The sequence below is a fragment of the Rhipicephalus sanguineus genome, chromosome 3 (assembly GCF_013339695.2).
Source record: "Rhipicephalus sanguineus isolate Rsan-2018 chromosome 3, BIME_Rsan_1.4, whole genome shotgun sequence".
Taxonomy (NCBI): Eukaryota; Metazoa; Arthropoda; class Arachnida; order Ixodida; family Ixodidae; genus Rhipicephalus; species Rhipicephalus sanguineus.
Window position 1 is genome coordinate 90,973,298 of NC_051178.1, and position 14,345 is coordinate 90,987,642.

At 43.9% G+C, this 14,345-nt stretch overlaps 1 protein-coding gene across 1 annotated transcript; it reads left to right on the forward strand.

Annotated features, from left to right (window-relative positions):
* The first annotated feature begins 253 nt into the window (after positions 1-253).
* Positions 254-3,898, forward strand: LOC125757847 (uncharacterized). The gene is made up of 2 exons (XM_049414055.1): positions 254-709; positions 3,539-3,898. The coding sequence occupies exons 1-2, from the start codon at positions 254-256 to the stop codon at positions 3,896-3,898; spliced, it is 816 nt and encodes a 271-aa protein (XP_049270012.1).
* The last annotated feature ends 10,447 nt before the right edge of the window (positions 3,899-14,345 follow it).

Consider the following 14,345-nt stretch of genomic DNA (forward strand, 5'->3'; position numbering starts at 1 on the left):
TATCTACAGCCCCCTATGTTTGTTCACTATTCGTACTTTTTTTTTTATTCGTACTTAGCCAGAGCGCAACGGAATGTCAAAAATAAACGATTAAACTTGTTTCGTGCTCAAGGTTACTCGTTTAAAATTCCACCCACCCCGTGCCCAATCAACGGTAGCCGCTGCTTCCCGCTAGTGATGAAAATGACAATCATCATCACCAACCAGGAGCCAGGAAACGAAGCAGAAGAAGAAGAGGCATCCTTTCGAGACTATGGGCCACCGCATCTCGAAGGAAACAATGAACCCACGCACGGGCCTGACTCCGACAGAGAATCGGCTGCTGAAAAAGACCTGGCGGAGCCTCTGCGACAACAACCGCGACTACGGCGTGCTCATCTTGCAGGGGTTCTTCGCCAAGCAGCCGGACGCCATACACCTGTTCCAACACTTCCGCGGCAAACCCGCCAAGTCGCTGCCCACGGACATGTCCTTCAGGATACACGCGTGCGCCGTCGGCTACCAGCTCACCTCCATGGTCGAGAACTGCGACGACGTCGAGCTGCTGGAGGCACTCATCCGCAAGAACGCTCAGGTGCACAAGCCTCACCTGGGCGTCACACCGATGCACTTCCGCATAATGACCAAAGCCATCATGGATGTGTTGCATGCCAAGGTCAGCAAGCTCATGACGCCTGACGCTGTCGTAGCGTGGGAGAAGCTGTTCACCGTAAGTGCACTTCTGGTATCTACTATCGTTTTACGCGCTATAGCTTACTGATTAAGCTGTTGAGCTGTCGAAAAGGAGGAGGTGAGTTTGATTCTTCGTAATGGCAGCCGAGTTTGGAAGGGCGCGGAATTCATAACCACCCGCGAACTTACATTTAGGGACGCACAAAGAACCTCACGCGATCAAAGTACGGCCAGAATATTTCACTCCAAAATGCACCGTGCTCATGCCAAGAAAACAAAGAAGTTTTCACACCAAAGTGAAGCATTCCGTTAGCCGAGAATTTTGGTTGGTTGGCTGATTTATAAGCGTTGACGTCACAAAGCAACTAAAGCTATGAGAGACAGTGAAGTATAGGGCTCCATATAATTTAGACCACGTGGAGATATTGAACATGCACTAATCGCGCAGTACGCGAGCCTGTAACATTCCTCCTCCACCAAAGTTTGGCCGCCGCTGCCGGTAACGAACTCGCGTCCTTACAGTCAGCAGCCGAGCACCGTAACCAGGCCCATAGCCAGGAATTTTTTTCGGGGGGGGGGGGGGGCACTTGCTGAAAACCTTGACTATTTGAGAAAAAACGCCTATTTTCATTATTTTTTTTAAAATAAAACACGCAGCAATTTTTACAAAATCGCTGAAAGAAGGACAGGTGCCAATCGATTGGAGGACAGCCAAAGTGAAACCACTTCACAAAAAGGGAAAGAAAGATGAAATTAGCAATTATAGGCCAATATCACTATGGTCAACAGTTTGTAAGTTGCTCGAGCATATAGTTCAGAATCATATTTCGGAATTTCTAACTGCTCATAATGCCCTATCCCAGTCCCAACATGGATTCAGAAAAGCTTATTCTACTTGTACCCAATTAGTTCAGACAGTTCACGATTTCGCATTGGCAATTAATAAAGGTGTGCAGACTGATGCAATTTTTATGGATTTTTCAAAGGCATTTGATAAGGTTACTCACAAAAAATTAATTTTCAAACTAGACAACATGCTCAAAAACAAGCAGTTAACTAAATGGAGTTTATCTTACCTTCATAGCCGGCAGAAATTTGTTGTATTTAAAGATAGATGCTCAGAGAGGGTTTCTGTGGAATCTGGCGTCCCCCAGGGATCGGTACTTGGACCGCTTCTTTTTCTTTTATATATCAATGACATTGTGAATGACGTACCCGTTAACATAAAACTCTATGCAGATGACTGCGTTATTTACTCCAAGGTAGAAAACCCTTATGACCAAATAAAGTTAAATGCCGCATTTCAAAAAGTTCAATCTTGGTGCGACACGTGGCAGATGCCCATAAACTTTGAAAAAACCGTATTTATGCGCATTTCACACAAAAAAGAGCCCCTCTTGTACCAATATTGTTGTAACAATATATTCCTTGCTGAGGTGCAGTACTACAAGTATCTAGGTGTTTACATTACCAACAACCTGACGTGGAATAAGCACATCGATTACGTTGGAGCGTGTGCTAACACAAGACTTTCCTTTCTTATGAGAGCTCTCAAGCACTCCACTCCCACTGTGAGCTTGCTGGCGTACAAATCAACCGTTCTACCCATTCTAGATTATGCAGTCGTTAAAAGGGGTCCTTTTACGTTGACTAACAAAAACAAGATTAAAAAGATACAAAGAAAGGCAGCCCGTTTTATATACAATAGTTATGGTCGCACATCTGTTAGTGCACTACGAGCGAGAGCTAATCTTCCACCAATAACTGAAAGAAACCGAATTTCTCGCCTCAAATTTTTATATCAGCTAATCAAAAAGCGTTATAAGATAGACACTAGCACATTATTGTCTTTCTCCTCTGGGTATCCGACAAAGCATCGACATAGTCTATTACGCCCTTTCAAACACGTAATAATTGTTTCACGCATTCATTTTTCCCGAGAACAGTCAGGGAGTGGAACAACCTAACTAATGACGTTGTTTTACAGCCATCACTTGAAATGTTTACCTCGTGTCTAACTGCATCATATATGTGTGCATATATATATATATATATATATATATATATATATATATATATATATATATATATATATATATATATGTATAGATATATATATAGGTTTTTTTTTGGAATTGTGTTAATTAACACCCGTGTTTTTCCAATACTTACGTATGTGACTGTTTCTGGTATATTTATTATCCTGTACATTTTGAATTGTATTCTGTCGCAATGGTTGATCATGTATTCGTGAACAGTGTATTTCAGTCTTTCCTTTTCTTTGTAATTCCGAAAACTGTACTTTGCTTCCGTATTTTTATTTTTGTTCTTGTTTACCTAGGAATACCTCTGATTGTACATCCCACCCTGCTATAATCCCTCATGTGGGATTGCAGTATCTACAAATAAAATAAATAAATAAAATAAAATGTGTCATCAGAATGCGGTCAGGCCCTTAGCCAGGGGGGGGGGGGGCTGGCCCCCTGCCCCCCCCCCCCTGGCTAAGGGCCTGACCGCAACCCTTAGGCCGTAGCGACATCCAAGTTAGGCAAGAAAGACACAACAGAAGACAAGCCATAAGAAAATAATTCTTGTGTTATGTAAACATTTAAGTTTATAATTTTGTTACCCTAGCCCTGCACGCTGCAGATTCGGTCTTTGTACGGTGTTTGAGTATTTTCTATTACTGTTCTAAACATGCCTGCCTTCCGGACACGCGGTAGCAACACGTTAAGGCTCACCGCTCGAAAACAATTTGTAGCCTTTTTTAGCCTTTTAAACTACCTGCAGTGCTTCGCGGCAGTCTAGGCATACAGTGAATTCGACGTTTGCCACGATTTAATGCAGGCTGCATATCTATTTGCAGTTCATCGTCACCGTGACCGCCATCGTTTTTGAGAGTTCGAAAGTGGCTTCCAACGCAAAAAAGAAAAGCGAAGACAACATCAGCAATGCCAGCGCTTCTTCCAAGATGTTGAATTCGCAAAAATCATCGTCGGCTTCCGCGGGCTCCTCCTCTATCGGACATAGTCGGAGTAGTACCTCCAGGTCTTCTCTGAACAAGTCACGGGCGTCCGTAACAGCCATCGTGCCATACGTAGATCCCTCCGGAAACGGCCCACAACACGAAGCGACAAGAGCCCCATCAACCGCGGTAAAGGCCCAGAGGTCTAAGATCTCGTTGAAGGAACAGCTCAAGGCCAAGGGCAAAAAAGTTGACACCTAACAGGTCGCTTGGACTACCCATTATCTGGTCATTTCTCCGAATTTCGAAGTATTCGAACTATTAAAATATAATCGTAAAGGTTAATCAGCAGTTCGTACTTGTTTTCTTGTGGTGTTATACAGCACGTCATTGTAAAAGAATATGGGTTATTTGCGTGCAGTACAATAACTGCGACGTCACAACTGCCGTTACAATTAATACCGTAGGAAACAAACTCTCACATCGTTTGAAATGGTTGAATAAGCGCACAAGTGCAGTCGCGCTCAACATGAGTTGCAACGCGGTGGCCGTTGTTGAAGCGGCCCCAAGCCTGAAAGGTGACACCTGCAAAAGCGAAATTGGTTTAAACCAAACCAGTAACTGCGACATTGTTTACTTCACTAATATTAGCTATGCCAGCGCCGCCTTGCAATGTTGGCGCCACTTTGAGTACGAACAACGTGTTGCAAGTCATATTCAGCGTGACTGTACATCTGCTTGCAGGTCACGATTAAAAACACCTTGTTTTTATTGGTGACTGAAAATACAAAATTTTAAAGAAATAAACAAAACTTGAAATCATGAATGACACGTCACTGCTCCTGCATGGCACAGAAATACAGATTATGTATGTTGAGCAATCCCACAAGGTATCTCAGATATATTGCTGTCTATTGCCACTGTCTACATGTAACTGGATTTTTTTGTGTATGCAGGGGTGATCAAAAGTTCCCAAGTCGCGCTGTTATACGATTATATGCGATATTTGCCTGGAAACTTTTTACCGTCCCTGTACATTGACTGGCAGCTTCTATAGAGAAAAGATCTAAGGAGCTTAAGTTGTTGTGGATAATAATGAAACCTGCATGCACAAAGTCACGTCAATTTCAGTGAAAGACAGAATAAAGGAGTATACAGGAACACCGGGACTAAAACAGCCGGTGGTGCACATAATGAAACACTTGTTAAAATTATGATGTTGTGATGGTTTGTATATGCTGATACATCTTGTAAATTTTCTAGTTTAAGTGACATGTTCTATTTATAGCTTATTAACGTGCACATGGATGCAATCGCCTGTTTTTTTTTTTTTTTTGAGAAGTCATTGTTGAGCGTATTAACTTTGCTTGAAGTAGGCGTGTGCAACAAATCTATAATTTTATGCTGTATATTCGCCTCCGAACATACCACAATATAAGTACGAGATAAATTTTTGAGGTTGCTTGTTGTAAAGTTTCAAGTTGCTGAAATTTGATGTTGATAGCGTTCCAAAGGCCAAGCGAGTATGGAGAAAAAACCAGAAGTAGGAAGTAGGAACCCTTGTGACGAACGGTCAAACCCGATTGCCTGTGGCGTAAAGTATACCCCATGTTAAATCATAATCAGTTGTAGTCGAAATCCTTTTTCTTCGCACTCCTTACGAAATATTAGTAAAATACTTTCTTTTCACCATCTGGCAGGCGTTCTTCCCAACTGTAACAAGCCGAACCAGGTTCCTTGAACTCTTACATTGCCTCATCACAAGATAACCAACAAGCATATAGAAAATCCGAGTAGGTGTGTTTTTTTAAACTAAGGCTCTAAAGCAAAATCTGGAAGTAGCTTGCATTTGCATAGGTCAGGTTTTATTATTTCATTCTAAATGACGTAGCAATGTATACAAAATCTGAAGAAAGTCCTGTCAAGCCCGGATATATTTCCCCATGAGTTTATGCCAGACACTTTGTAGAGTGTTCCCAGTTGCTCCAATTCGGTAGCAATTGAAAGAAGACAGAAGCTCAGAAACTATAGATGCTCAAAGTGGTGAGAATGAAGAGAACGACTACCGCTTCAGCTAACAATTGGGCAAAAGCTCAAGGCTTTTTTCATAGGATTTGGTGGATGTTTTACAGCGAAGCCCTATATGCCTAGGCGATACCGAAAGTGATCCACAATGCGCAAAATGCGTTTGGACGAATTGGCTAGGCGGTACAAAAATGCGCAAAAACTTTAGCGCGTATTAGGGACATCCCATTACTTTCCACTGGTCCACTAAATGCGAAGAATTCTTTAAGGGCAAAAACATGTGTACCAAAGAAATTGGGCAAATCCCACTACTTAGCACTGGCCCACTGAAAGTGAAGAAACAAACACTGGTTTACCATTTCTGCACAGACGTAGCCAACAATTGAGAAATACTTTAATGAACCGTCTGGATTAACCCAGTGATAAACACTTGGTTATCTGTGCATTACAGCGTTCGGACCCAGTGATAAGCACTGTTGTTGTTGTTGTTGTTGTTGTTGTTGAGCCTCTACACATGGCTCACACCCACACTGTGGGATTGGCCAAGAATTGTTTACTTTAAGTTTTAAATACTATTAGTTATAAATAATGAATAAAGACAGGACCCGAATGCCTCATCTTCGCTGGTTAACGATGTCTACGGGGCTCTTGGGCGGTTATCTTTTTATTCTTCTGCACTGTAGGTCAGCTTGAGATCAGGGTTGTAAGGTTTGGCTACTTTGCGCCAAATTGGCTAATTGTTTAGGCCGGTGTCGGCAGAGAGAACGTCTTGGCTACTTTTGGCTACTGCCTTGTTATCTTTATTTCAACTAAATCATCTACATTTCGTGACCTCAAAGCCGCAAGCGCTCGAGTGTGGGGTGGTGAAATATGGCGGCCAAGGCATGTTTGCGGGTCCCATAGTGGAATTTGGCTCTAACTTAAAAGAAAATTTCCGATACGTGACTGGGAGTCGGGAAAAAACTGGTGCCTGGACTTCGTTTTGCAGGCCAGGTTATTGCTTAACGCGAATTGAAGCTGTGTAGCGTCATCATCCTCGATCATCCCAGATCATCGTCATCTTCATTATTTTCCCGTCACGGCACCATGCCTCTCGTGCAGCTCATGCTGAGATCTCGGGGCGCGAGCCAGCGAGAACACGCTCACGGTCCTGGGCGGGCTGCACGCCGCAGCTGCCGCCGCTTCGCTTCGGCAGTTCGCCTTCTAATAAAGTGGCGAGAACGCGACGGCCACGCCGGCCGCCGGCCGCCGTCATGCCGCGCAGTTCTGGAGGTTAGCAGGTAGCCGGGAAGAAGAACAGCGTCGACTAGTCGCGCAGGCGGTCGAAAAGCTCGGCCTCTAAATTTGGCTGAATAAAAGTGTATTACTACTACTACTAGATTACTACGAATTGTTGTATGAGCTCTTCAAGTAGAAGCCCCTCAACGACCGCTATGTTATCACTGTATTTCTTATATCAATGTGTGTTTCAGTTGAACCGACTCTTCCGTGCTCCGAAATTACGCTCAGCAACGTGTCCCAAATTTACCATGATTTATTTAGGCTACCCGCTTAAATTATTTAATATACCAGGTATTTTGTCAATTATAATTCACAAACGTATTGCGTGGCAGCTACTTGCGAAAAATTGACATTAAGCACAATATTGTAATATTAAGGTAACACTGAAAGACTGCATGCAAGCGAATAGAGATGCTGGTGAAGGTACGAATGAGAGGAAAGTGGGAGGAGCAAAAAATCGCTTTTGCGCAAACAAGTCCAGGCTGGTGCGCGTGCGCGACGTTGCAAACCTTGACGTAGGTAGTCAATCTCTCTCTGGCGTACCGCCTGAGTGGACACTGATATACAAGTACGAGAATTCTGCTTTTCTTTTTTGGGGACAGCTTCATACAAAAATAAGGCAGCTTCGCACTATTGGTGCCAAGCCTGAAGGAAGTGCGGAGCTGGGCAGCCTTCTTTGTTTCTCTTCGGTTTTCTCTTTCTTTCCTTCTCCCTTTCTTTCTTTTTCTTTTTCCGTTTATTTCTGTTTTTTTTCCTCTTTATCGCTATTTATTTCTTCCTCTTTATTTATTTCTTTCTCTTCCTTGATTTGTACTTTTCTTCCTATTTTTTTCCTTTCTTTCTCTCGCATTCTATTTCTTGCTGGCTTCATTTTTTTTTCCTATTTTATACGTGGTTTTGCATGCGTTGCGCCAATCGACGACAGCATCCAACAGCATATGACAGCCCGGGCTCCTGAAGTGAGCGGCAATTATATTTGTCAAGGCACTCGAAGAACAAGAGGGAGAAGACTTCTCGTTGGCGCGAGCACGCGCTCAATATGCTACAGATAGCTCTGTTATTCGTGGTTTTGTCTGCGTTACTCCAAGCTACGACAGCATACAATGACAGGATACGACAGGCCGGGCAGCTAAAGTGCGCCGCACTTAATAGCCGACTTATTAACGCGGTAGCGTTAGAGAGCTCGTGTCGCAGAAATTCCGCTGTCGGCGTCGGCACCGTTGGTTGTGAGCGAAAAATCATCCGTGAGCGAAAAATCGAGAAAGTAGCAAATAAAATAAACGATAAAATCTTCGGTCCCAATGAGGATCGAACCCAGGCCGGTCGCGTGGCAAGCAGGTGTCTTACCACAAAGCCACGACGTTGCATGCAGCTGCTTCGTACAAAAACACTACATAAATGCCATGTAGTAGAAGGAGTCTCCTTAACGCATTTTGTTCGGCAGGTGTCACGACGAAAACGAGCCCATACGGTAAGCGAATTCGCGAGGCCATCAAACTACGTCGAAAAACGCCGGGATAGTGCAGCCACCGCCGCTAAATACACACACGAACTTTCAAACAGCTCTAAAAATGGACAACTATGTCCATCTAGAGGAAAACATATCAAGCCAACGCAGCAAACGCTAGATAATGTGCTGCCATCTGTGAGGCATTGTGAGAAATATGTCTCGACTTTTCATGGCATCCGAGAGGGCCGGCGCGCGGCGTATATCTTGGAGGCCATGCGACTCTTGCTTTAGATCGAAAGCCTGTAAAATTCGCGCGCGTGCGTGCGTGTGTGTGTGTAACAATACACATTAATAAGTATGCACTTAGTGGTTGAAGTGCGCACTAGGGGCTGGATTTCGCTATCGCGTTCAACTCTTAAAGGCGAAGCTTAAGGGTCCCCCAATTTTTTCTGTTGCCCAACACCCGATATAACAGCTATCATCAAAAAGGGGGCGGCATTGGTACCTAGGCGGATAACCTTTCAAGCGCCGCGAACCTGCGATGGTTTTCCCTGCTACACGTGCTCTTAGGTGTTTTTACAAATAAATAAGTAGTCACTTGTATGAAGCCGTCCAAATGTAGAGAAAACAAGTTGCAAAAGCGTTTCTTTAGTCGGCTTAATCAAGGAACAGGTGGGCTAACTACGTCAGGTTGGGGATCAGGCGCATGCGCCGCAGCATAACCTTATTTTTCCAAAGGGAACCTGTTATGTACAAAACACTTTGCACTTTTATTCTTTTCAGACACCACCTATGAAGAACAGCCTGTTAAAGCGTAAAATTGAGACAACTTTAGTTCAAGGCGCTCGCAATTATATTAGAACAAAAATATTGTCATAATAAATTTGTTTATGTGTGCTATAGTCATTAATCATAAATTATTGCAATGACGTATCTATTTGTCATGGAAATACAAAGAAGGCAGGAGTCAGGGGAAGACGGAGAGCTGTAGAGATGAAGCATTCGCAAGCAAGGGGCTTGGTGGAGCCGACGTTTCGACAAGCGGGCTTGTCTTTTTTTTTATTCATCAGATAACCCGCAGCGCCCAAAGGCTATAGAGGGGGACGGAGTTACAACATTGAATGAAATACATATTCGTTCCCACAGTGTACTTGCTCTTTAGCTAGCCTCTTCCACTATTTAATAGGGGATAGTCATATTTTTCGGTGCTCCGGCAACACTTGGCGCTTCCGCCATTTTTTGTTGGGCGCCGTCGCGTAATTGTCTGTTAGCGGCTCCATAAGTAATTCCACGGAAAGGTTGAGCAGCAGTCGTTGGCGGAGATTTCCAGACAAGAAAATGCGGCCGTTTTTTTCGACACGCAGAGCCGAATGGTCAGAGGATCTGGATGTGCTGCCACAACTCGACGAGAACACAATATCGGAGTTCTGCGCGCTTAAAAAGTAATCCGGACGGCAGCTGCTAGAGGCACACCGCTTGGCAAAGCCGAACTGCTGTCCTCTAGTGGCGTGCGCTGCCCATCAGAGGTAGGCATCCAGGATAAGTGTCCGTTGCAGAGGGGATGTGACTGTCAAGTTTCGAAGATAACGTTGCACTGCAATAAATGCTCCATTGCATTTACCACGGTGATTCTATACACGCGTCATAAGCACTTCTCAGATACCAACACCACGTTGTTTCTGTGCGACCTGTGCAGCGCTGTGTTGCTTTCCTCGGCTTATTTTTTTAGTCACAAGTATCTATATAACCTCCGCTGTAGAGTGTGTTGTAGTTTTTTTTTAAATAAGCAAGGCATGGACATGTGCATGAGCGGTGCGCCGCAAGCCAAACAAGAGAACTGATCGCGCGTTTTCATTTCATGCAATGAGAGCGGCCTTAGTAATGCTCTTTTACATGCACACGAGTTGTTTATAATGTTTTTGTTGTCGTAACCTATCACGTTGGTTTAGTATTGTCTTTGTGGTTTTCTTGAACGCTATGCGTGTGCGTTCATTGATATGTATTTTTAAAATATTGCGCTCTTTTCTTTCGCATCCCACGCCGGCGTGGGCCAGTGGTCAACGGAAAGATAAGTGCGATGATACACCTAGAGTCACTGTATATGCTACCTTTAGGTAGCAGAGTAGCGCATAGGTCCGGCTAGCAACCACAGCTATGCGGTGAAGTCGCACTTCGTTTTTGCAGGCGACATGCCTACCGTGTCGCCGATTAACCTGTCTGGCGTGTCGAAGACCGGCGATAAACATTGGCTGTCGATGGCTAGTGTTAATTCAGTTCGCTGAAGCGGAGGCGTCGAGAAATAAAAAAATTGGCCCAAGCGGCAACTTCTCCGCAATGCATGGTTGCTAGCGGCGCTGGAAGACAGATGCGCAACTCTGCTACTTAAAGGTAGCATATACAGTAACTCTAGATACACCGAACAAACAGCTCCATCTACCATACGGCTCCGTAACTCTTAGCTCCGCGTTCGCAACGCACGCTGACCGAAGAAAGCAAACGAGAAATAAAGGAGGAGGGATGAGGGGGTGTAAAACGAAGGGCTGACACAGCATGCAGACTATCTACTTCGGCGCACACTGCCTTGCGAAGCTTGAAAAGAGACGCCTGTTGGAATATAAGTTGCGCCGATCGAGTCTCGAGTGGCGGCGCTGATTTTCCGCGAACGCGCGCAGCAGCGTCTGTGGCACTGCTTACACATGTTTATATACATAAATCATGTATCTGCAACACCGACAAACTAATGTTGATCAGTCATGCTCTCGCGAGCGTGTGCGAGGTCGGCCGTCTGTTTAAAAATGCATATATTGCAATAGTGTTCTGCAAGTCTAGCTTATATTGCAGGCGAGTAACTGAATTGTACGGAGAAATAAGAACTGAGGTTGAAGAGCTCTTTTGCGGGCGCCGATCATTTCTGAACCAAAGCACAGTGGCGACCGTGTTGGAAAGAAGATCGCGTCGGTATATTCTTTTTCTTCGTTCAGGTAACTGATAAATGCGATTTAAAATGTTGTTACCTTGCTCCCGGCATTGTCAAAGCTCCCTCGATGCCTGAACAGCGCACGAAGTATTGGGATGTTATCGAAGAACGAAGATAAAAAACCATGGGCTAGAACCTGAAAGGCTGCGATATGCGACTGGTTTTGTTTTCGCGCCCAAAAAAACATGGCGGATTGAGCCTATAGTATCGCCGACAGATGGCACTGTACGTTCTGAATACCCCCTATTGTTCTAGGGGAAAAATGAGTTGGCATCATTTTCGTTTTAGCTGTATATTCCAGAATTTTGCAACTATGATCAAGACGTTTTGAACTGTAATGATGTTTGTTAAGGTAAATTTCCCTGTTAATGCCAGTTTTATCATAGTAAATCAAATAAATATATTTTGATGCCTGTTTATTGCAGAGGTCAGAAACATATTCCTATGCTTGCTCAGCCTTCATTGCAGTGCAGCTCTTCCTCCTTCCGTACTCTCCCATCACGAACCTGGCAGCACGATTCTGTATTTGTACAAGAACCGCAATGAAGGTTACTTCGACGGGGTCCCACACGGCACAACCGTATTCTAAGATGGGTGTAATACAAGTAGTGTATCTCATACGTTTTAAATTCACATGCGAACATCGCAGGTTTCTTTCAACGGAATTTGAAGCCTTGCCAGCTTTGGCTATAAAAATGTCTACCTCACGTTTCGACGAACATTCATACAATACTAGCCCACCTAGGTACACACACGTACTATCTTGTTTTAATTGTACATTGTTCAGGTGGTACCCAAAATGAAATGGTTTCATACTTTTAGTACACGAAAGATATACAGACTCTCCTATATTCAAGATCATTTTCCATTTGGTACACCAGTTACGAATGCGCGATAAGTCGTTCTGAAGTTCTGATGTATCCCTGTTATCAACAGTTTTTTGTACGCACGCAGTCATCCGCGAACAACCGTATAAAAGATAAAATTTCTTCATAGATACCAATATTACAAATTAAAAACAATAGCGGGCCCAGAACAGAGCCCTGTGGTATCCCTCAGGCCGCATCTGCATATTCGGGGCATTTTCCAATCAGTACTACACATAGTCTACTCCGAGAAAGGTAGCATTCGATCCATTTAAACACAGTTTTATTAATTTTCAGGGTGGTAAGTCTAAGCAATAAGAGCGATTGTGAAACCGTGTCAAAGGCTTTCCGAAAATCCAGGAACACACCGTCAACCTGTCCTACAGTATCTACGCCTTATATTATACCATGATAAAACTCTGCTAGTTGCATAGTGCAAGACAGACCTTTAGGAAATCCGTGCCCCCGTTGATTAGTACCATATACTCATTTAAATGATTTATTATTTCTATATATAAAATGTGTTGGAGTAGTTTACATGGGATCGACGTAAGTAACATTGGCGTACAGTTATCAGCGCTTCTTTGGAACCAGCTTTATGTATCGGTACAATGTGCGCAATTTTCCAGTGATGTGGTAAGATGCCTGTCGCGAAAGAGTTTTCAAAAATTGCGTACGCGTACATAAAAATTGGCCCCGCGCAACATTTATGTACACGCGGAGAAATTCCATCTAGACCAGTAGATTTACTCCCATGAATGTTTTTCAATAGTTTTTCAATTCCATTAGCACTAAGCTCAACGGGAAGCAGGGGCCAAATGTTCATATTAGATAGATTATTATTACAGATGTGTTTGGGTAAGAATACCAAATGCAAAAAGTTGTTTAGGCATGCAGCTTTATTTCCATCATCCGTAATTACCTTACCGTTATAATTTAACTCATGTATTCTAAAAGAATCTGAGCCTCACTGTTTTAAGTACTTCTAATATAGGATTTGATTTCATTTTCTTGCTCAGCTCTGTGAAGTAGCCATCCTCAGCTTTTCATATCTTTAGCTTACGTCCGCGGTAATCATATTCACTTGATGAAAGTGAGCAACTGATTTGCTTTTATTGAATGCACTAAATACCCTCTTACTTTTGTTGATAAGTTTTAATATATGTGTTATTCCCAATGGCTGCTCGTGCTTCTTTAGCCGTGAAGAATCAACATCGTAGACATGTGTATTTATTAGGCCGGATAACGTATTCTTAAATTTGTCCCACATATCATGCACATTGCCCATCTCAGATAAGCACTCGAAAAGAAGGAAGAGATTAAGAAGCTTTTTGGAAATTGCATCAAAGTCACACTTATCTTAAAAGTAGATCCTTCTGTTCGTAATAACTCCGCACCGCATTTTTCCCTTTGGATACCAGCAAAAACAGCGAGGTGGTCACTAATTCCCGTAATGACAGTCACGTTACTTACGAAATTTGGCGAGTTGCCTAACAACAAGTCTAACACAGCGTCATTGCGAGTATTGGTTGTGACGTACTGCGTCAGACCAAACGTGTCAACGATATTATCGCAAGGTTCATGCGCCCGCTAAAACTTATACACGAACCATAGCACCAAGATAACCCAGGCAGCTTAAGATTACCCGCGAGAAGTATCGCCTGAGTGGACGCTTCGGAAAGAATTTCATGTAATGTTTGCACTGTGTTGATATCCGAGCTCAGTTAGCGATAAACCACTCCGACGGTAAAGCGGAGCACGGCCGCTCGATGAAAAAAACACGGTGCGGCCTGCCGCGTCGCGGCGCAGGCAATGGGCGAGAGCGGGGAAACGGAGTGACACTTGTCGCCGCATTTCGTTAGGAGGGCGCCAGTTGTAGGGGAGGGCTCCCCGCGACGCGCGGGCGGGAAGGAGCGCGCGTTCAGCGGGTAGGTCGAGGTTGTGGTTATTTTTTCTCCACATGAATCGCTCGCACTGAGTGTCACTCAAGACACTTTCCGCATGTGTGATATTTTATACGTTGGCAAAATGCCGCGCAACTTATGTGCGACGTTGTGTTCCACGAATGCATCGAAGGACTTGCAATTACGCTACCACGAGTTTCCCAGT

Coding starts and splice junctions, on each gene's coding strand:
- LOC125757847 (XM_049414055.1), top strand. CDS start 254: ATGGGCCACCGCATCTCGAAGGAAACAATGAACCCACGCACGGGCCTG. Junction 710..3,538: donor CGTGGGAGAAGCTGTTCACC/GTAAGTGCACTT, acceptor ATCTATTTGCAG/TTCATCGTCACCGTGACCGC.